Consider the following 24858-nt stretch of genomic DNA (forward strand, 5'->3'; position numbering starts at 1 on the left):
GCTTGTTGCATCCTGACCAATGGCCCATCCTTTGCTTGTGCTCTGGGCTCCCCTGAGCAGGGACCTATTAAGGAGCCGTTCAATCCCTAAACGTTCTTTTTCTCTCTTGGGGGGGGCTGGCTTCCAAGGCAATAGGGTCATAACACTCATTCTCGATCAGGACACTTGATCAGGATACCTGCTCATTAAAGTCCTTTCCAGGATCCTAAGGACTTGTTCTGCTTCAGCTGGGAAACTTATATAAGATGTTGGTCTCTTATATAAGATGTTCTGATTTCTCAAATAACAGCATATCCAGCAAACTCCTTTCTTTTCAGAGGGAAAACGTTACCATTCAGTGGGTTTGTCTTGACACACTTGGAATCCGCAGTTCAATATAGGTTTCTTTGGGGGGGAATCTCTTTCATCTTCATTGTCTTAAAGGCTTAGCCCCAGCTGCAATTTCAGAGAACAATCCACGGTGATTACCTAAGGCCTCGGTTTGTGTTTAGGAGCTTGTGACTTGGAGTTACAGCTCTTGCAGAACACAGTTAAATCTTATACACAGGGAGTGAGAGTGCACTTTGCTTGTAATTCTGCTACCAGATGCTGTTAAAACTAGGCAACAATGAGAATCACATTATTCTATGGACGTCATGTTGCATTCAGAGTATAGCATTTTTAATAAACTAAAATGCAAGAGATTTAGTCTTCTGTTAAGGTCTGCATTACAGAGCTACTCGGCCAATTTCCAGTGGGATATAAAAGAATTAGTTTATATTACATTCATGTAGCTCATGGGTGGAGTTAGTGTGAAATCTTTCAGTAGAAATTTTCTTATCTTTAGCAAAACACCTTGAGAAGGACCATTTCATTAATTTGTTTAATGTTACCTCTCAGCTTTTTTTTTAAAACTCTCTATTGTGGAAAATTTCATACATTTGTAGAAGTAAAGAGAGTACTTCATGTACCCATTTCCCAGTTTCAATAATTGATACTTTAGGCCAGTCATGTATCGTCTCTATATCCACCCACTACCCCTTCCAAATCCAAGATACCTATTGTTTCATCTATCAATATTTCAGTACGTTTTTGGGGGATCATTTTAACTGTAGAAGTCTAACTCTCAGGCCATGACCAGGTAAAACAAAGGAGAGATCCATACTCAAGGACGGAGTTTTGAGTTTCTAGAGGTTCTTTACTCATCTGTACATTAGGGGGAACATATTACCTATTTCAGAAGCTCCTACGGTTAATGTGTTTGAATGTACTGTGCTAATTAAAAAGTGACATAAATTGTAAGATAGCATCAATAATATAAAATGAGCAATGCTTGTGTTGAAGAACAATTTGTTGATGCAACTTGTTGATCGAGTACTAACTGATCCATTAGTACTAAATTCATGTATGTTATTTATGCAATTAACAAATATTTATTAAGTACCTGCTCCTAGCCAGTCTCAGCACCCTCGTGGAACATTCAGTCTTATAAAAACCATAGAGAAGTGCTTTATTATGCTTCAGTTTTGCTTTAATAAAAGCAAATTTTGTATTTTTAAAGTGCCATAAAATATCTTCTTTTGCACAATTTTAGGTATACTGGTAATTTTTCACTTCAAGATTAATCAAATGTTAACTAAAAGGAAAAAAATGCAGCTTTATGAAGGAACTGAGAAGGAAATATGATTACATTTCATTAAAAGAAAACGTAATTAATTGACATTATCCTCACTAAGTACCAGTTATTATTTTTTAAAACATACCACTGAATGATTGCAGGCAGAAAAACTATAGTGTAAAAGTGCATGTTTCTTTTTTTTTTTTTTTTTTGTAAGCAGTACGAGGTGTGATCAAACAATATGATGAATGTTTAAATAAAACAATTTATTACAGTAAAAGACACATTGCCATTAATCCCCCTCAAAAGACTCCCCCTTACTTCAAATATACTTCCCATCGTTCTTGCCACTTTCTGAAGCAGTTCTGGAAGTCTTCTTTCGTGAGTGTCTTTAGTTGCACTGTCATGGCTGCCTCAATATCCTGAATCATTTTGACTTTGGGGAAGAGCCAGAAGTCAAATGGTGCCAGATCTAGTGAATAAGGTGGATGAGGACACACCGTAATGTTTTCATTTGACAGAAATTGCCGTATACCAGAAGCGATGTGTGACACCGAGCATTGTCATGATGGAGGATCATTTATGGCACACTTTAAAACACAGCTTCTCTCACTCATAGTTCACACCCAACTGACTGCACAGAACAAGTTGAAACTTGTCACACGCTGTTACTAAAGTTCAACACGCCACTTCCTGTATTGAAGATCCCTGCCTTTCCATTAGATGGCACTCAGCAGCAGCATTCATGGTAATTTTTTTTTATCACAATGGAAAGGCTCTGTGTCACATATTGCTTCTGATATACGACAATTTCTGTCAAATAAAAACATTACAGTGTGTCCTCATCCACCTTCACTGGATCTGGCACCATGTGACTTCTGGCTGTTACCCAAAGTCAAAAGGACCATGAAAGGTCATTTCATACTTTGAATTGATTCAGGTCATCGAGGCAGCCATGACAGCACAACTAAAGACACAAAAGAGGACTTCCAGAACTTCTACTGAAAGTGACAAGAATGATGGGATAAGTGTGTTTGAAGCAAGGGGGAGTATTTTGAAGGAGATTAATGGCAATTTGTCTTTCACTGTAATACATTTTTTTTTAATTTAAGCATTCGCCATACTTATTGATCACTCCTTGTATTATGGTGCTATGGTTGTTTCATTTCAAATATAGTGGGAAGTTATCCAGAGCAGTTAATATCAATAATGCAATTACATAAATCTAATGATAAATCATAATCAAAGGAAAAAGAATTTAGTGGGTTCAGTAGAACGTGATGAATTCCCAGCACTGGTAAAAAGATCCACTGTGAATTACCGAAATGTTGCAAATCAGCAGGCAAGCACATTTAATACGAACCATTAAAGGCTCCTGTCTCGTGGGGTGCATACTATTTACTTTCACATGTTATCTTATTCTTGACTATGGCAATTCTTGACAATTTTCATTATGAGCTAGTAGATACAAGTATTAATATATATTTCAAAAGAACAAAGCAGCCTTCACTAATAAAATTCACACCTGTGCACTGTGGTTTACCCTCTATGGAAGAAGCAAGACTTTCCTTTTGAAGAACGTTAAACTTTCTAAGTTTTATAGTTCAAAATAAGATATCATAAGGAGAGCACAGAATCAAGAATACCAAGAATCCAGCAGAGAAAAATGAGGTGCAATTTTCACTTAAATGTGGAGTAATAAAAGGCCATTGCAATTAGAGGGTATCATGGCAGTGTAATAGTCAAAATCATGATTAGTGTTTTGGCACTGCATACATGTTAAACACACAGAATAATTACCCTTTAGATATTATCTTGAAGCCCAGACAGAAGACTTGGTTGCAGATACTTCAGAAGAGCGTGCTGCTTAAATCTTCACCAACAAATACAAGGATGAGTGTTAAAAAATAATCCAGCCTGGAAAAATCTGGATAATGAATGGAAAACTTAAATTGAATTCAGTTATTGGGATTTTATGGATCCAGCTTCAGACTAATATTCACATCGGGTGATAGAGCATATTCCTACATGTACAAATGGAGCTGAGTTGAAAGTTCCAGGGAGGCTGAAGAGTAATTATGAGAGAAGCATGTCCTTGCAGTATGAGATTTGCAGGGTTTTACCACTTCTCTTCCAATGATGCTTGATAGGTGCTTTTATCTTCACTACCCCTATTTTAAAGCTTAATAATGATTTCCTTTACTACTAGTTTAGTAAGTTCGTTCAGTTTGGAGAACTACTTTCACATCCATAGGCTATCAGGGAATGAAACAAAGAGAAAAATAAAAAATGCTTGCTGTCTATAAGGAATGATGAAACAAGGATTTGTTGAATATCTCCTGAATGTGAGGCATTGTGCTTGGTATAGTGAAGGTCATAAAAACTTATAAACAATGGTCTCAGCCATGCAGTAACTTACAATCTATTTGGGAATCCAAGACACATATACAGGAGGAAATTTCTAGTGATTCCAGACAGTTTGGATAAATGCCAACTGAGATAATGCGTATGTGGGTGATAGTACAGGGAAGTGCCTAGAGTGAAAGACTGGGCTTTGGAAACTAGGTAAGAAAGTCACTCCTGGATGGGAAAAATAGCAGAAGTGCAGAAACTCCAGATATACCAGCTTAGCTCATTTACAACTAAGAATTCGATTTTGGAAATGGTATTATTTTATTATGCTTTAATTTAATAGGCAAGCAAAAGGAAACCAATAAAAGTTAAGAATCTTATCCAAGGTCACTGAGCTAGGTGTTAGTGACAGAGCTGGGAATGCAAGTTGGGTCTCCTGATTTACAATGCATAATATTTTTATATATGGTTGGAAAAGCCTAGGAAAGCAGACTGGTGCTAGATGGCAGAAGTTTGTGAATACCATTTGGATTCAATCCTGGGTGATGTAAAAACCTTGAATTTCTCCAAAGTACCTACCAACCAAATTATTAAACTGAAGGCTAATTTTTCTTTATTGTTTATATCCTCTTCATGAAATTTCTTTCTCTTTTTTCTTTTTGCTGTGGTTTGAAGTGGTTTCCGCTTCACTCCTCTATCCTGGTTTCCATCTCACCTCACTGAGTACTCTTTATTATTTTCTTTTTCAACCCTGGCCTCTTAAATTTAGATGTTCTGCTTCTCGTTCTTCTCTTGAGTGATCGCCGTCCAGCACCATGGTTTTTCATTTCATATGAATTTGGGTAAAAATCAATTGTACAAAATGGATACTTTATTTTCTATAATCATGTATCGCTTTATTTTGAGTCCCTGTCTCTGCTGATGTCAGGAAATGGTGGATGTAGCCATTATCACTTACATTAGTCACGCTTGGCCTAAAAGTGTTTTTTCCCATTTCAAAGGTTCTCGTCTCCATTTCTGCCTCCCAAGATGGCAACTGGGTGCAGGAGGAAGCTTAGGCATCCCCGTGCAGGTGGGAGAGGGCCAGGGGCTCTGCGTGCTGCCTTCTTCTCCTGGCCTCTGCTGACCTTAGATGAGGTGAACCCTTCTCTGTGCCTTTGGGGGATCTGCCTTTGCATCGTTTTTTGAGCTATCTTCTCTGTGCCCCCCACCCCATGCAGTGATGGTCTGGTAAACTCGCCAGCCAGGACCACAGCCATCTTCTAGTGGGTTCCCATTCATGCACATACAACCCATGGAGAACTAACTGGGAGTGGGGGGACAATATATCAGCCCTACCAGCTCAGGTACTTTCTTCATCCTTTCCTACTCTTCTACCCCAGGTGGCAGTCATTCACCTATCCATTCAACAAATATTGATTGAATATCTATTAGATAGCAGACACTATTCTCGGTGCTAGTTATATCACAATCAACAAAACAGACATAGTATCCACCCTCGTGAGGCCTATCTTAAGTGCCCTTATAAACCACGTAAGATACAGTATTATGATGATCACAAAACTTTTCTGAAGCTTTCAGTCTTTTCTGGCTGCATCTGGATTGCCCGCTCAAGTTCTCTGTGTGTTTCTACCAATTGCCCTACTCCACTGCTGAGGTTCACCTCTGCTCAGAGCGGTGTGAGGAGGAAAAACATGGACGATTGCACCTGCCTTCTCATCTTCTGTCTTCCTATCAGGATCCTCCTTTGAGCTTCAGAAAGACGTCTCAGTTTCCTGTCCCCTCTACCAGAAACTGCCCTTCCATCACGTCCTCCTACTTTCCCAGCCTATGTTCTTCATCCCAGCCTTCCCTTGGATTTATAAGCCTCATCCTTATGGCCTGGTCTCAGTAATATAAGGGTTGCAGGAGGGAAAGTACACAAAATTTTCTAAGAAGACAAAATTCACTGGGATGTGTTTTACAATTTCCACACCCATTTTTCTGAAGACCTCCAAAACTGCATGTCTAATCTCAGCTTGTCCTGTGTATCAGACCTAAATTTTACCTGTATGTCTAACAGGTATTTCGTACTCAGCAAGTCTGACAGTGAATGGATTCTCTTCCCTTAACTCTGCCTTGTTCTACACCTCATCACCTTAATTGGAACCTTAACGTCTTCATGTCACTCTCCTTCAAATCCTACATACATTTCATTACAAAGCTCTTACCAATCCTATCTTTGAAATGTCTGACAAAGCCATCTTGTCCTTTCAGTTCTTATTCTCATTATCTCACATTGGATCATTGTAATATCCAACTATCTTGCCTCTAGGCTCTGCTTCAGCCCTAGCAGTGATTCAGTGTATTACCTCTGCACTATCCACAGGGGTCATTAGGAAATGTTGGGTTGGGTGGGGTGAGGGGTGGCATTTTGTTTATCCCAGTGACTTTGAATACTGCTGCTACTTAAGGGACAGCAATCAGGGAAGCTAATATTATTCAATGTGCAGGACAGTCCTACATAAAATGTGTGAATCAGAACCAGTGGGAATTATATATTAAGAGATTTTTTTGCAAGGAATTGGCTTATATGATTGTGGGGGCTGGATAGGCAAATACGAAATCCATAGGGCAGGATGGCAGGAAGGGCAGGGTGGAACTCTGGGGCACCGGCTAAAGGTGCCGTCCACAGATGTAATTTCTTTTTCATCTTAGAGAAGCGTCAGTTCTCCTTTGAAGACCTTCCCAGTTATTGAATCTATTCTACCCAAGTAACCTAGAATCATTCCCTTCCCTTAGCCATTCATCCCCTATGTGCCTACCTAAATGATCTTTCAAAAACCTTATATCTGATCTTGATAAATTATCTAATTCTTAAAATGGTAGGCAAATGTACATAGATTGAGTCCTAGAAAACTGCTCTAAGCTTTTGGTGAATTAAAAAAGAAAAATTTCTATGTTAATCTGATATTGTCAAACTATTTAAATATGACGCACATAATTATCATCTTAAATTTTACCTGTTTTTGGGGACAGGGCAGCTAGTAGAGTACTAATGAGGAAAGATTATTTTCTAAATTCACAAACCCTTCATAATTTCACTTCCTTATTGTGGAATTCTTATTGGAGTTTTCAAATACAGTCTGTATGTGTTCTTAATAAACTTTATTGACAGGCATTTGCTATTTTTCTTCAGTTCTGAAATGTCTTTAAAGTTGACCACTTAAGAATTGAGCAGGTACGCAAGCATCGATTCTCATTTTCTTGGAAATTAAAAAAAAAATGTTGATTATTTATCTGAGTTGCTTTATTTTTCTTGTACCATATGCCATTTATGATTGCTGAGCACACCACTAACGGTACATGCCTGTGGTCCTTTGCTCAAAGATTAAGCCATGTAGAAAATGATGTATTTTAAAAGGACAATATTTTTTTGAACATCTTTGCTTTTATTGTCTGGTTAATTGTTGGCTGAATTTCCCCCCAAGGCTGTGAAAATACAAGTAATGATATAGTGAAAGAAGTATCAGGAACAATCATGACTTGTTTTAAATGTTCTATATTTGTTGTGTTTTAAGAAAACTAAGCAATGCCTTATAGGCTCCCACACAGATATGCATGCAATTCTTACATCCACCCTACAGCTGTCTCCCACTTTTCATTGAAATATAATTTGCACACAGTAAAATGTACAAATTTTAATTGCTGAGTTTAATAACTTTTGACACAGGGGTAGCTCCCACCCAAAACCAGATTCAGAACATTTACATTACCTCAGAAAGTTCCCTCATGCCCCTTTTCATACAATTCCCTGCCCCTGGACAAGCTGTTAGGATTTCCATCACTATAGACAACTTTTGCCTATTGTTTGACTAAATGCAAACAATATGCACTCTTTAGCACCTGACTTCTTTCACATGACATAATGTCTGTGAGATTCATCTATATTGTTGTGTATAGCAGTAATTTGTTTATATTGCTAGAGTATTATGCTATCTGAATAGGTCATAATTTGTTTATTCTCCTGTTGATGAATACTTACATGGTGTTTCTAGATTTTGGGTTTTATAAGTAACACTGCTATGAATTTTCTTGAATAAGTCTTCTTGTGGATATATTTTCAATTTCTCTTAGATAAATACCTAGGAATGCAGGGTCATAAGGTAGTTTATGATTAACTTTAAAACCTTAAACACTACCAAACAGTTCTCCAACACTGTACTATTTAGCACTTTAAGGAGCAATGTATGAGAGTTCCAGTCGTTCCACATTCTTGTAAACTTTTGGTATTGTCAGTCTTTTAGATTTTAGCCTTTGTAGTGGATATAAAAGGGTACTCTTTGAAGTGTTAGTTTGCATTTTCCTGATAACTATGGGTGTTGAGTACTCTTAATTGTGCTTGTCAGTCATTCATATATCTCTTTGTGTGAATTTTTTGTTCTAATTTTTGGCCATTATTTTATTGAATTCTTTGTTTTTTTGATTTGTGGGAGTTCTTTATATATTACAGATATGACTCTCTTGTCACACATATGTATTGCAAACATTGTCCCAGACTGTGACTTAACTATATTTTATTAATGATATTTTTGTTAAATTTTAATTTTGTTGAAATCCAATTTATTTATTTAGTTCTTTTGTTTGTTTTTTGTTGTTTGTTTTTGCATTCTGTTAAAGAAATTGTTTCCTATCCCAAGGTTGCAAAAATGGACATTTTCTTTTCTTTTTTTTTTTTTGTAAATGCTTTATGGTTATAGCTCTAGGTTTAGGTATGTGATCCATTTTGATTTAATTTTGTGAATGGAATAATGAAGAGATTGAATTTTATTTTTTTTCTACAGAGGGTGTCAAAAAATCTATACACATTTTAAGAAAGGAAAAAACTATATTAAAATTGTAATACTCAATATATCCCAATAACAAAAGATGAATACAAGTCATGTATATACGTTTTTTGGCACCTCTGGTATATGGGTATACAGTTTTCTAGGATCATTTCTTAAAATTCCTAATCTTTCCCTATTAATTTTATTAGGCATCTTAGTTAAAAATCATTTGGCAATGTATGTGATCTATTTCTTAACTCTATTTTGTTCCATTGATATATATGTCTATTCTTAGGCCAGTACCACACTGTCTTGAATATAAGTTTTGAAATCAGGTTGTATAAGTCCTTCAGTTTTGTTCTTTGTCAAGTTTGATTTGGTTATTCTAGATCTGTTGTATGTCCTTATTAGTTTTAGAATCAGTTTGCCAATTTCTTCAAAAAAAAGCATGCTAAATTTTTTATTTCTACCCCGTTTTTAACATGGAGAGGATCTTCTCAACACTGAAAAAAAAACAATATTTTATTTCTCATATTCAACAAAATTTATTGAGCATCTACTTTCTTCTGGGAACTATTCTAGCCTGGTGTTATAATAGTGAATAGAACAGTCAAAGAACCTCACCTTCCTATTAGGGGAAGACAAATAAAAATTAAAAAACAAATAAATTTAAGTGCTATGGACAAAAAAATATAAGAAAGCAAGGTAATAGATAATGATTGGTATATGTAGAGAGACAGGCTATTTTAATATAGATGTCATGGAAAACCTCTGTAGCTATGTGACATTCGAGCAGAAACCAGAATACAACTATCTGGAGGTGCAACATTGATGGCAGAAGGAACAGCAAGTCCAAGGACCCTAAGCTGGGAATGTTCCTGCCAAGTTCAAGGAATGATCAGGGAGGCCTGTGTGGCTAGAGTGCAGTGAAGCGGGGAAGACAGTAGGAGATGAGGAGGCTCGAGTCCGTGGTATAGACTTGAGTGACGTGAGTTTAGTGAAAGGGGTGACATCATGCTTTTAAGTGATGTATAGCTGGCTGCTGTGTAGCAATAGAGTGCTGAGAGCCAGGAGTAGAAGCAGGGAGATTGGTTTAGAGGAGATTGTACTGGGACCAGGCAAAAAATGATGGTGACTCATCCTTGATTTTTAATTCTATGTCTACTCATTCTTAAACAGTTTAGCACATATTTTGATGTCATGTGCTAAGTGTGCAGTTTAAATAGAATTAGACCTTTTCTTACGTAATTCTGTGTGGAAAATGGAACAGTAAGTCGGGTTCCCATTTGTAGGTTTCATCTATGTTGATACCATCATGTCTAATTCCATACTGTTTAATGCTTTAAGCATTGCTGGTTTTCAGTTGTATTTCTTGTTTTTGAGCAATCCAAAGTAGAATGTCTTAAAACTGGACCACTTGATAATTCTCTGTGCATTGTTTCTTCTATATTTTAAGTGGTGTTGCCTAATTCTGGACTCTTTCGAAATGCTTTTGGAAATATTAACATATACACTCAGTTCTTTTCATCTGTTTGTTTGCAGTCTTGGAACAAAATGGTGGCCAGTAAATGTTGATGGAAACCATATTGTCTGTGTTTTCAAAAAATGACATTTCAGATTATGACCCTGTTCTTCTCCTCATCTTTATTAGTTTTATTACTTCCAGCAAACCTGCCTAAGATTACTAGGTTAGTTATTGGATGGCAGTGAAACATTGCCAGATACAGTAAATTTGGTACTGGAATTTCAGATTGAATTATTATAATCAATTCATCCTCTAATTTTACTTAATTTAGTGACAGTTCATTAATATGTTCTTGTGCTTTGAAGAAGTTCTAATTAAGAGAGTTTCCATTATAATAATGGGTCATAAATATGTGCATTTAATTATATTAAAGCAAAATATTTAGCTTTATATGAACGTTTTTAAGACGTTCAAAACAAAACGATAATTAATATCTAAACTTGAAGAGAACCTTTGCTTTTATTATATACCGTGTTTCCCCAAAAATAAGACCTAGCCGGACCATCAGATCTAATGTGTCTTTTGGAGCAAAAATTAATAGAAAATCCAGTCTTATTTTAATATAAGACCCGGTATAATATAATATGATATAATATAATATAATATAATAATACCGGGTCTTATATTAATTTTAGCTCCAAAGGACCTAAAGCGTTAGAGCTGATGGTCCGGCTAGGTCTTATTTTCAGGGAAACACGTTAATATTTATAAGTTTAGCTATTTTCTAGGCCCTAGACACTAGTTTTTCTAATTTAAATTGAATATATTACTCTTCTACTTGATAGGTGGGACATGGGAGAAGGGAAATTCTTCCGAATTTTATAAATGAAATAAGACATCATCCAACAACTTTGGAGCTAAAAGAATTCCATCTACCTCAATGAGGGACCAGGCTCCAGCTTTACTCCAGCAGTCCATCTCTCTGTGATGGCAAAGCTGTGTCCCAGACTGAGGTTCTGGAGAGGGGCGTCTCATCGCCTTCCCCGAAATGGAGAGTCCACTCAGCTATAGACTGTGTCTACATGGCCTCTTCAGCCATCTGACCCCCACGGCTGATATTTTAATACTTTGAATTTTAGGGACTGAGTTTACGTACTATAATATGCAGTCAATGAGCCAATGAACAATAGAATATTTTGAATTTTCTTTGTGCTATCACTCAGGAAAAAAGCGTAGAACTTGGTTTGCCACTAAAAAGATATCACCTCAGGCAGATGACTTTCTGTCAAGCACCAGATAGCCCCAATTTATGTATGTAAGGTCACAGTTATTAACTAAACAAATAGAATATGGGTAATTAAAACACAATAGAAATAGTACCTTCCTTATGGTTCTAAAGTAAAGCTTCTACAGGATATAGCTGCTGTTATCCATTATATTTATTTCTTACTTTTCTTTGTCTCCGTCCGTATATAACTAACATTCTGGGCAATTATAAAAATTGCACTAGTTTTAATAAAATAGGCTCTCTTAATTCTTTCTCTGTTGTCTCAGTTAATTTGAGCAATGTCAGTCTGATACTGTAGAATTGCTGTTCAACCAAAATGTATTATGATCCACTCCACATATAAAAGATTACATTATAATGAGCAAAACCGAGCTAAACATAATTGTGCCTATGTCAGCAATGGTGCCAGGAAGCCTCTTCTGTAGCGGTAATGATGACCATAACAATGATGATTTTATTGTATGATTTGCATTGTCTTCTCCTTGCTGCCATGTCAATACACAGAATACGTCCATCATTTCCTGGGACATACAAAGGCCAAAAAAACTTGAACTCCCTCTCCTACTCCTAGAAAAATCCTAAGTAATTAGAAAGTAAAAATGATGACAGCAGCCAAATTCCATCTCCCAAGGCTGCACCTTTTTCCCCCTAATGCCTTTAATAGGTTTATGTACTTGCTGGAAGCAACTTTTTTTTTTTTTAAGATTTTATTGGGGAAGGGGAACAGGACTTTATTGGGGAACAGTGTGTACTTCCAGGCGTTTTTTTTTTTTTTTCCCCAAGTTAAGTTGTTGTCCTTTCAATCTTAGTTGTGGAGGGTGCCGTTCAGCTTCAAGTTGTTGTCCTTTCAGTCTTAGTTGTGGAGGGCGCAGCTCAGCTCCAGGTCCAGTTGCCATTGTTAGTTGCAGGGGGCACAGCCCACCATCCCTTGCAGGAGTTGAACCGGCAACCTTGTGGTTGACAGGACAGCTCCAACCAACTGAGCCATCCAGGAGCTCAGCAGCAGCTCAGCTCAAGGAGCCGTGTTCAATTTTAGTTGCAGGGGGCGCTGCCCACCATCCCTTGCAGGACTCGAGGAGTTGAACTGGCAACCTTGTGGTTGAGAGCCCACTGGGCCATGTGGGAATCGAACCGGCAGCCTTAGGAGTTAGGAGCATGGAGTTCTAACCGCCTGAGCCACCGGGCTGGCCCTGGAGGCAACTTTTGAACATGTCTTAAAGGTCTCCACTCTCATACTAAAAACATCCAATCATCGCTGCCTTTGGCGGCCAGTGTCTGCTGCGTTACAGAGGCGTATGGTCATTTATGGGCTGGTCATCTCTAAGACAGATGAACTTTACAACTTTTCCTAAGCGCAAAGGGGAAAAAGGAAGGGAGGAGTCACTCTTATTCACGGGTGCATCGCTAAATAGTCCCTTCAATGCTTACAGAAATTTCACACTGTAGGGTCCTGGATACATGGGCAAGACGAAAAACACAGAAGTTACTCGTCCTATAAGGGAATTCACCTGCTTTTCTAGCCCTTCTTTCCCTTTGATTTCAACACAGCAACTACTTATTGAGCATTTGCTATGTGCAAGTTATCGAGGAATTTCAAAGGGACTGAAATTGCTCCCAGTTCTTCAAGGAGTGAGTTGAATAATAACTTGGGTATTCAAATATTCACAAACAAAAACTCTGGAAATCACAGTTGGGAAAGTGTGTCTACAGTGGCATATCGTTTATGACAACTTCATAAACTATATATATTTTTTTGAAGTAAAAACTTCTCCAAGATATTATAGAAATAGAGGTTTTAAACTACAACAAACTACACATTCTACATTATCATACCTTCCATGCTTATAGAGTCTGAAAAAGCATTTGTCCCAGAATGGGAATTCCTTTTATTAGAATTTAAGCAAGCACCCTATGGATGCAATTTTGGCAGTTGCAAATGACTAGATTTGCAACCCAACTGGGTATTGGTAGTAAGTCAAACCTCCTTAAGTCTAAAATTGCCTGTATGGGACTCACAGCTTCTCCCTACTCTGCATTTATTCAAAGAATAATGTTCCTCTGATGTCTTATCGATGCCTGTTCTTAAGAGAAACAAAGCCTTTGTTGAAGTTTTGCTAGTTTTAGAGATACATGAATTCCGGCATCTAACTGCCTCAACACAATAAAAAATTTTCTCTACTCAAAAATGATCTCTTGTCTTTCTCAACATTGATAGCTTTGACATGTCTTGGGTGTATAGTCCTTACAGATTTGTAAATGGCAGTTGTGATGTTTATAATAGGGCAGGAGACGATTTATTTAGAATTAAAAAGTTACAAGGAGGAGAAAACCTTAATTTGAATGTTAATTTCTATGCAAATTTCTAATGACGTCACTTAAGTATAGTTGGAGGAAGAAGGATCTGTGGGCTGGGACAGGAGAAGGAGGAGGGCCTGGAAGAGGTTGAATGGATTTTCTAGGAAAGTTTTGAGCCTTACAAGGAGCTCCTGGGTTTGGTATCAGGGGCTGGGCTTGGGAAGAACTGAGACTGGCATTGGAAGTCCCTTACGAGCCTTAGGCACTGGAAAATGTTTTGAGAAGCACACATTCAGCTTTGCCAAAGTGTATCTAAAGCATTTCTCATTTCAGTTTCTAACTTAGCAGACCCAAAAAGCAGGAATGAATAATTCTGAGTCACAAAAGCAGGAAGACTTTGAATACTGGATGGGGAACTAGACCGAAAAAATTAAAATGTTCCTTCAACTTCCTGTTTGCTTCAATGGAGCAACAAATATCTCCAAGCCTCTTGGTGAAATTTTGAGAAAGGAACAATGAAACAATTTTCAGGAAAAAGAGATAACAGAAGTTCTTTTACAATGCACAAAATGTCTTTGGTAGTCTTTGCATTTTTGCCTTGTTTATAGTGAGCATAAACAATGAAAGCTTTCGAGGTGTACTTCTCACTGCAGTCATTCATAAGGTCTTAGATTGTTTTCATCTGCAAATTTTACCACCATGGAGTTTTAGGAACGTGCTCCTTGAAGCTGTGGGTGTCACTTTAATTTTAGGAAAAACCATCTGAAAAAAAAAAAAAATTAACCTGTCTCTTTGGCAAACATCATTCATCATTGGAGCCTTTTAGTTAAGAAGAGGTAGGTGACTTGTGACTAAACAATCTCTGGCACACTTCGTGAGTGGATGTTTTTCCCTTTCAGTAAATGCACGCTTGTGCTTTCTTTGCATGTTCTCCAGCTGTTATCCTTTGCTTTTTTATGGCCGTTCTTCCTTTGTCTTTTCATCTCCTTGGTCTATAACTTAGGTTTCTCAACACTGTTTAGCCCCACAGCCTAAGGAGGTTTTGCACACTTGCTGCAAACTGTCCCATGTAATAAACGTGTTAGGTACTGAGAATTACTTGAGTAAAGAAACAAGGGATACTTCTCTGCTGAATCATATGTAGTTCCTTCCCCTCTGTCTTTTTCTTAGCAAAATAAAAAGTTGCAGCATTTAATGAGAGTGATCTTTTCCCCCTTTATTTTATTGAAACTTCGGACATAATCTTGCAGTTTCTAATAATACTGTTTAGGGAAATGTGGACTCACGTGGTCAGAGGGTAATCTGGCGCTATCATAAAAAAAATGTCCACAGCAGTTTAGCAGAGCCTGGAGGAGCCTGTGGCTAGCTCTGTGGAGAGTCCAGATGCCAGTCAGGGGCGTGGGGTCCTAAGTGGTTGGAAACCCCTCTTAGCTGCAGCTCTTCATTTCTTAGGAGACCTCATCTCTCTCTTTCCATGACCTGGCTGTGTCTGATACCAAATTCCCTTGAGCTTTGAGAAACTAAGCTTTACTTATTCACTGTGGTACTGAGAAGATTTCATAGCAAATATTTTTAAAATAGCTTAATGTAGGGAAATTTCAATTTAATTGATAATATACCAGGGGTGCCAACAAATGCGTACAAGTGGACACTTTGGTCAACGTTGCTCAAGCAGTAGTTCGCTATAATCAGAAGTGTCTGGACGCTGATGGGAACCACTTTGAGCACCTCTTGTCATTGCAGAAGTCAAACGTGACTTGTATTCATCTTTTGTTATTGGTATATATTGAGTATTACAATTTTAATACAGTTTTCCTTTCTGAAAATGTGTATACATTTTTTTTGGCACCCTCTATATGTATTCCTTAGTGCTACATTTTTTTCACCTGATTGCATAGACCTTTGTTACTGAGCATCTTGCCACATCCATTCTTTTTTGTCCAATGGTAACTTGCGATCTTTTTGTTGTTGCGCAGTGAACGGAGTCTATAGCCTAGGTATAGGTGGAACTACTAAGGCGACTTCAGCACACATGTAATGCTATTTTAAGCATTTTAATATGTGTTCTAATGAACGGTGGATCCTGCAGAAGGAAGGAAAGAAGGGGCTTAAAAAATTGAAATTCTCTTTCAGGAAACCTTTGAGAAAGCAAGTTTGAGTAGCAGCAGCAGTGGGGCAGCCAGCCTGAAAAGTGAACTGTCCGAAAGCGCAGATCTGCCCCCTGAAGGTTTCCAAGCCCCCACAGGTAAAGAAGAAGACAGGACCTGCGAAGAAATCCTGTCAGATGATAACTTCAACTTGGAAAATATTGAGAAAGGTATTTCTAGTGAAAAGGTGGCAGCATGAATGAACTCTTGACTCCTTCTTCTTTTAAGATTCATTTGATTTTCATTTTCTTTATTAATGTGCAGATATGTATTCAGAGCTAGACGATGAATTGGACGTTTCAGATAACTCCTGCAGCTCCAGTTCAAGCACTTTGAAAGAATCTACATTCAGTAAGCTTTCTTTACCAGTTTGTGAATTCCAGCAGGTAGTAATTTGAGAATCATACTTGGGAGTCAAGTAAGTGTCATTATATACAGAACCCAGTGGTTTGTCTCCAGGTGCAATGCTAATTAGGACAGGTGTGTCTGTCACTCTGCCAGAACCCAAAAGCCAACCAGCACTGTAGTTTTCTGTTGCCTCAGCTGTCCAATGAATAATTACATTATTTCTACCAGCAAATGCAAATTCTAACTGGAGAGTGGAGATACCTAATTTAGAGACACACTAAATAACCACAAGAATCATGGAAGTGACCTTTTATGAATTTGTTGATTAAGGGTAGAAACCTGGAGAAGAAATCAGTGTTGGTATATTATTTACATTAATATAGAGCGATATATTATTCTTAAAACACTAAAGTAAAGTAAATAATTGCTTAGAACTATGAAAAAATATAATATATAAATTCAGTCCATATGTTATTCTTGACTCTTATTTTGAAACAGTAAAGGAAATAGTCATACTGAGGTATGGAAAAGAAAAGAAATGTTTAGATAAAATATAAAGATTATAAGGAAATATAGGATTCAATTTACTCAACAAATCTGAAACTGAAAGAAAAGAGAAGTCATAATAGAAAATAATGACTCTTTTAAAAGAGTAAGTTGATAGACTATTAAATAGGATAGATAAAAATGCTCTGACTTAAATTAAGTGTAAAGAATTCTTTCTTACCAATGACTATACTATGAAAATGACTTCTCACCAATGACTATTTCAAAAAAGAAGGTTTAAAATAGCCTCCCTAAATATAAAAGTAGAACTCTAAGGATTTGGCTTCATTTTTTTTTTTTTTTTGTCATTTTCCTAACTTAATCGGTCCATCAAAATGGTAACTGAATGTTCCAGATTTTCTGGGACAATCCCAATTTTCAACACTCTGCTCTGTTTTCTCTTTAAATTCCAGCTGATGGATAAAATGTCTTGATTTGTGATTGGGAAAACATAAAAATTATACAGTAAAAATATTCATATAAACATGTGCAGCAGTTAATTACTGACTATTTTGAGATGAGCTCAGGATTATGATCTCCGGTAATAGTGGCGGGGAAGGTCAGTGAGGAAATGGGGAAGGAAAAGTTGGACCCTTAAATTTGCATGTGGTAACTGTAACTGGCTTGGCAACGGCTTTCGGATGATTATGACATAGATATTTTATTGTTCTTTTGTTAGCTGTTAATAATAAGGAGTTTCTTTGCTTAGCACCTTTTCTTTGGAAGAAGACCCTTAGACAAACCTGTCAAGTAACTGGTACTTTGCAACATTATAGTTTAGCCGATGCTTTCACAAATGAAGGCAGTCTTTACAGTACATACAATTGCTCAGATAGTAGAATGCAACATTTTTTAAACAAACAAACGAATGAATGAATGAATAAATAAAAGATTTACAGTGGGAAAAGGTGAAGTTATTTTTATTTTCTTGTTTTAGGAATTTTAAAGAGAAGTTTTAGTGCTTCAGGAGGAGAAAGACAATCCCAAACAAGGTATGTGCACGTTGAGCTTCTAGAAATATTTTCAGATTGCAGAGTTGAGTTACTGATGACTAAATTGAAACCTGATAACCAGAAGTTACCATGTGGTAATAGAGGCTACTGGAACCCACCTTCCCAGAACTAATTGTAGTTTACCATGCAGCATACTGGGAAGAGTACCACGCTGGGACCAGCGTTCCAGTCTACCTTTGTGATCTTCAGCCAATCAGTTAGTCTTTCTGAGCTCAGGGGTGGAGGTAAGCCAGTTGTGCTTCATGAGATCATATGGAGTCCTGGCTCCTCATACCTTGTTTCTTTACATCCCCAGGGTATAGGTTTTATCCTCATGGCAGTTGTGACAAATGTGGACCATATCACATCCACATCGCAGCCAGCAGGAAGTAGAAAGGGGAAGTAGAGACCACCCACACCCCTTTTTTTAGGACATGACTCAGATATTGTGCTCATCCCTTCTGTTCATATACTATGGGCCAGAACTTAGTCATGTGACCACATCTAGCTGCAAGGGAAGATGAGTATGTTTTGGGGGATTCTGTTTTAAAAGGAAGAAGAAATTGTTATTTTGGGACAACTAACAGTGTCTGCAACAGTTATTTCCTGGGCTACGGACTAAAATGAAACTATTCAACTTGAGAAATTGTTATTTTGGGACAACTAACAGTGTCTGCAACAGTTATTTCCTGGGCTACGGACTAAAATGAAACTATTCAACTTGACCTTCCGCAAGTTCCTGGTGACCTTCATGAGAACAGTTTCCGTGTCATTGGGTGAGGCTGTTGTGAGCAGAAGCCTAACTGTGGTGGTTTTAGAAGAGCAAGTGAAGAAAGCGAGGAGGGAGCTGGGACAGTTAGCTGGTGGGGAATGCTTGATGGGAAAGGGCCTTCTAGAACATAGATGACTGCAGGCTGATAGGGACTGGGCAGAAGCAACCAATGGAAAGGAGACATTGAGGAGGGAAGGAGAACTGATGGTGCACAGTCACCAAGTCGATTGGAACCAGAGGGTGGGCCTGGGAAAGGTGAAGGGACAACCCTTTCTCTGTGTCTGAAGAAAAGGAGGCAAAGATAAAAGTAAGCTAGAAAAATCAAAGAAAAGGAATATTACAGAAGATTATACTTGGTGGTTTCTGTTCATTACGTGATGTTCAAAGCCACTGCTGAGAAGGTGGTCTAGATTTGAGGAGTGTGATCATGTAGGAAAAACCAATCGAGAGATGGGCGCGGAGCTGAGCAGAAGCAGGCAGGAGGACTGCCCAAGCGCTGAGGGCTGAGGCCCCAGGTGAGGCTGGGACTGCCCGTTAAGTGGCGGTGCCCGTCAGCAGCCTGGTGGTGCAGGACCCTGCCTGTGGGGTGAATGTGTGCATGTGACGCAGAGCTAAGGCTGCGGCTGTGCTTTGTCAGTCGGACATTTCAAATGCGAGCAAAAGAAACTCCCTGGCCGACTTAAGCAACAGCGGGTTCATTAGAAGGCTTTGGGGGGCTCACACAGGCACCCAGAGAGTCAAGCCTAAGAATGGATAAGAGCCAGGTCAGCCCCTGATGTCTGTGGAGGAGGCACTCCTGGCAGACTTGTAAAGGCACTGATACTAGGCTAAATGCTGTTTTCTCTGTGTCACCATTCTTAGGATTCAGTGTCTTGCAAGAGAGAGTCAAATTGGCCTGATTTAGATGAGGGTCCTAGTTACTGCTGGGGGGAGAGCTGAGCTCCTTGATTGACAGACCCTTCTAGTCTGTCAGGGAGCCCTTGCTGTAGTGAGCAGGTGAGCTGGGCTGTCCAAATGGAACTACTGTCCACTCCTGGGTTTGAGGGTGCTGGGAACTGCGTAACGGAAATGAATTTCAGAATGAAGTACCTGACTGGCAAAATCCTGAGGGGGTCAGGTAGGTAGCTACAGTTGATGAGTTAAAAGACACATACATAGGTGAATAGGTGACTAGGACCAGACTTCAAATAACATTTGCAGAGCTGTGCTGTGTGTGATATAGTGGGATATGCCATCGGGGGAGACAGGTTGGTTTAAGACAAGCTCTTTTCTCTCAAAGGACTCACTGTGTAACGGGGAGATAAGGGCAGACTTGAGAAGGAAATAAATGACAGAAGACAGCCTATGATTCATGCCAAATATGAGAGAAAATAACTTTTTTACTTCCAGCTAATCCCCAGAGCTTCTCTGAATTAAAAGGAGACAACTCTAATATGTATTTCTGATTTTTTAAAAGGCATTAAATAAGGCTAAAGTTATTTGCAATCTAATTTACTTAGGATTTTCCTGGGTTTCTTGGTTTATAAATGTGAAAGTAAACCCCTCCTGCAAAATAATTAGAAGCTAAATGAGAAGTTAGAATCTAAAAGAAGATGGCACAGCTACAAAATAGAATAAAAATAAATTGAAAATCAAGCTTGTAGAGATTTTTGGCTATTCTGTGTCATGTATTAAATGGTCAAACAGTTACAGTGAGACCATCATTGGCTCCTAAAACAAGTTGGTCCCAATGAGGAGAAACCACAGAGCAGTGCATGCATACTTGACCAGAGCACAGCTTCTAGAGGCTAGAATTTAGAGTTGGCCCTGGCTAAATAGTATACAGAGAAAGTTAAAGCATAAACTCTCAGCTTTGGTCACCTAAGATATCAGGGGCTAGAGTTAAGCCAATTGCCTGCTGTAGAACCAAGTTACCTCCTTAATAACCTGAGATAGATTTTTCTTGGGCAAATAGGCCAGGCAAATGGATAAAACATAAGCGAACGAAACTATGAAGGGCCGCCCCTGCCTTCTTAGAGAAGTACTGAAGTCTCCAGGCTGGAGAGAGGTCACATGACATTAGAGGTGGGAGGCACCCTGTTGGTCTAAGCCATCGTCATCAAATAATACAGCTCTTCTTCAGGAATATAATTAAAGGCAAACCAGGAGAGAACCAGTCCCCAGCTCTTAGAAGTCCATGTTCTTTCTATGTACGATTCAGCAGAAGTCACGTGAAGCTGGCAAATAAGTCCTTTGGGCCCCCTTTCTTGCCAAATTCTTCCCCGGATCTCAGCCCTCCACCTCCAGACCACGAAAAGTCCTGGAAGCCAAATTCATAGCTCAGAAACCAGATGAGTGGCGAGAGCCCCCACCCCCCTTCCTTGACTTCTGGAAAGGTAGCCATTCGTGAAGCAGAGGTGAATTATCACATGCCCATTCTCAATTCTCCAGGCACCAGGATACCACATGGCAGTCATTCCCAGGGCTCTCCTGGACCCCCAGAAAACATGGAGGTGAAACAGACTGTGGGGAGCTTCCAGGGAACCCCCATTTCCTAGCAATAAACAGGCCATTCATGCTATGAGTATACTTGCTTAGCATACTTTGCTTTTAGTTAAGTCTTTGGTTTATAGCATAGAGATTTCATTTTACATCTTCATCCTTTGCATGTTACTGGAGAGTCATAAAAAGGAGTGCCACTTGGGATACTCCTACAGCTGTTTAGCAATCTGAGTCGTCACGCAGTAGCTGCTTTAACTACAACCACTCATACTCTGTTGAGGGCTGACTACGTAGTTAGCTCTCCTGAAGATGGAGAGCCATGAGATAACTAGATTTGACTGCATTTCACTTCCATCTAGTAAGTAACAAAAGGCAGGAGAAAATTAATGGTGTATTTTTTATGTACTGCTTTTAATGAATGCACACAGATCATGTGATGATCTATGTTGAATAACTTTTCTTGAATGAGAATGTGAGAAGTTATTTTAACAGCTTCAATGAGCTGTAATTCGCACAAAATAAATTGCACGTATTTAAAGTGTGCAAGTTGTAAGTTTTGAGTATGCATATCCCCGTAAATCTCACAATTAAGAAAGTGAACATATCCACCTAAAAGTGCCCATTTGTGCTTCTCGCTCCTGCTCCTGACTCCCCAACCCAGGCAATCATTGATCTGCTTGCCAGACTATAGAATTGTTTGTGTTTTGCAATTTTATATAAATGGAAATATGTACTCTTATTTGTCTGACTTTTTTCAGTCAGCATAATTATTACGAGATTTGTCTATGTTATTTTGTGCATCAGTAGTTCATTCCTTTTTATTGTTAAGTAGTATTCCATCCTAGGGATAGACCACTGTTTATTTAGCCATTCATCTATTAATAGACACTTGAATTCCAGTATTTGGCTATTACAAATAAAGCTTCGGTGAACATTTCTGTCTGTATATGGGCACGTACGTTTTGTTATTTTGGGTAAATACTTAGAAGTGAAATGGTTGGATTGTATGGTAGGTTTATGCTTACCTTTTTAAGAAACTGCCGAACTGTTTACTGGAGTGGTTGTATCATCTTTACATTCCCAGTGTGAGACATTTGAACCCCACGTGTCTGTTGACAGGGGTGAAATGAATGATGGTATTTGTGGAAATCATCTTCTATTTTGATGTGTGCATCCCTGAAATCATAAGGAATGAGAAGGAGAGTGGAATTCACTTTTCCCAATCAAAGTCTCACAAAATATCATATACTTTGAAATAATCATATAAAGTAAATATCCTTATTGTTAATGTTTCTTTGATGTTTTGTGCACATTAAGAGAATTAGCCAAAAGCTGGGTTAATGTCTGTGCCAAGATAAAGGCAATTAAAAATTCAACAATTAGGACTTTCTTTGAAATGTCCAACTTTAATCATTTTCAATGATCTAAGTGATCTAAAATCTCCTGCCTCTATTACTACTTGCTAGGACAGAATTAAGAATGGGCTGATTTTTACCAGTTCCTATGTGGGTTTTAAAGTCACTCTCTCTCTCTCTCTCTCTCTCTCTCTCTCTCTCTATATATATATATATATATATATATATGTATATGTATATACCCCCTCCCTTTTTTTAAGATTCCGTTGCTCAGGCAACAAGATTTCGCCATACGCACTTGTGTCCTGTTGCTAAGGCAACAGGGCATATTTGGCAGGCTGGTTTAAGACAATGATGTTTTCCACATCAGGGATACCTGTGGTTCGCAACTTCTTTGATAAATCAGCGTATTTGTAGTTGTACTCAGGGTTGTGCACCTGACTCTAGTCTTTGTATATAAAGATGACTGTGGATGTTTGTGACCATCCTGTATCATACATGTGGTCAGAAAGACCATATGTAGTTTTACTTAAATTGAATAAATACTGCTTGATCACTACTTTGCCAGAATAAACCCAGCTTCTCTGTGAATCAAGCAATCTGAAGTTTTTGTCAGTAAGACCATGTTATTTCTTGTCTGTGACAGTTCTAAAGTTTCCTGGCTTACTTCCCATTTATTTCTAGCTATTATTAGAGTATGAGTGGAGAGCCACAGAAGCACTATACCACTTTCCCATTCCATTAACACTGTAGATAGATGAAAAGCTCTTAGGAAACAGGAGAACTCAACCCAACATACTGTCGCTTATGTGCATAGGACATGTTTATGAATGTCATCACCTGAAGGAGGATTTTAAGCAGTAAAATCCTAGTTAGCATTAGACACAGAAAGCAGTACCTCAATATTGCAAGTCAAACCTCTCATTTCATAAGGTTACACATCTCCTTCTTTTAATCGGCATCAAATCACATTGACTACTTTTCACAATTGAATTAAATCATGCGATACAGTTACAGTGACTGGAAATATTTTCTTGGTTCAGAGATATATTTAAAAGACTTTTGTGAGATATAAAATTCTAGAACTCCATTTCCTTTAAGGCCAGAACTCTTCTGACAAAATAATTATCCAAATAATTTACACTGGGCTTGAGTTAATTCAGTGAGAAGTTGATTTTAAAAATTACAAAGCCAATGCAACCTCCAATGTCTACCTTACCTATAGTGGTTTGGGGTGGAAGTAGTCGGCTAACATTCGTTTTCAGTGCTTCACCTTCTGTTTTGGCTTATGAATTCTGGATGAAGTCACACCAGATCTGAAGAGAGTGGGAAGTGATGACCTTTGAGAATCCTTTGAAACCTCCATTTCTCTGAGATTCCGTTTCATCAGCCTGAATGGCTGTTGGTCAATGCCCATTTCCGATCTTTTAGAGGACACAAGAATCATTATGTTAAGCCTTTTCACCATAACACATTTCTGGAATGCTTTCTTCGTGTTAAACCATTTCTATTTTATAGCTTGTGCCATCACGGGAAACCATCCTCTGCAGCCACAGTGGACGTAAACATTCAATCTGGTTCATTCTAGAGGCAGACTTCCCTCAGGCTCTGTGTAATTTCAATCTTTTGTCCATCTGTGGACCCAACAATTGTATAATTAAAAGCTGTCCCTGCTAGTTACAATGAGTCTGTTCTATTTCGAAATTTCAACTGACTATGTTTTCTTGGGATCCATGATATAATTTCCAGAGAAATTAACTGTTTTTCTGCTACCCTTAGTTAGCCTTGTAAGGTCCAGGACTGTAGGGACTGTTTCTTTTCACCAGCCCATCTTGAGTCAAGCACAGTGTCTATACGTAGTGCGTACTTAATGAATATTTGTTGAATAAACAAATTTATTTTTAAAGATCCCCTAAAGCTTATTAAAGAAGCATGTAGAGTTATATAAAGGAGTGGCAAAGCTGGCAACAAGTCAGCATCGTCAGGGTGGTCTCTTTCACATAAACCACCAGCACATTTTTAATAAGTAAAAATATTTGAAGTTTGGTGTTCTTCAGGACAACTGGAATAGTCATCTAGTTAACTCGGAATGTGAACCGTTATCAGCTAGCAAGAGCTCCCACAAACTTTGAAAGACATTCCCCAGTCACATTTTCATTCAACTTTTAAGATAGTGGGGTATTGTGGGGTGCAGCTATATGGTATGACTGTTAGCCTCAGCCAGAATGTTTATGAAGACAATGACCAGCACCTTCTAAGGAAGGGTCTGGAAAGCACTGTCGAATATGGAGGCCATTGGCCACGTGTGAGTCTTGAGCAATTGAAATGTAGCTAGTGTGACTGAGGAACTGAATTTTAAATTTCATATTAGTATTAATTTAAATGCAAAACTGAATGTAAAATATGAATTTT

General features: G+C 38.3%; 1 protein-coding gene across 6 annotated transcripts in view; it reads left to right on the top strand.

The window, feature by feature from the left end:
• Window positions 1-24858, top strand: part of NEK10 (NIMA related kinase 10) — a 192433-nt gene that overhangs the window by 124989 nt on the left and 42586 nt on the right. For all 6 annotated transcript variants that reach the window (XM_033133041.1, XM_033133040.1, XM_033133042.1 and 3 more), the window contains 3 exons: window positions 15939-16122; window positions 16217-16303; window positions 17784-17838. In XM_033133041.1, the coding sequence (XP_032988932.1) occupies window positions 15939-16122; window positions 16217-16303; window positions 17784-17838 (326 nt within the window). The remainder of the gene's footprint in view (window positions 1-15938; window positions 16123-16216; window positions 16304-17783; window positions 17839-24858) is intronic.

This window comes from Rhinolophus ferrumequinum, chromosome 17, assembly GCF_004115265.2.
Source record: "Rhinolophus ferrumequinum isolate MPI-CBG mRhiFer1 chromosome 17, mRhiFer1_v1.p, whole genome shotgun sequence".
NCBI lineage: Eukaryota > Metazoa > Chordata > Mammalia > Chiroptera > Rhinolophidae > Rhinolophus > Rhinolophus ferrumequinum.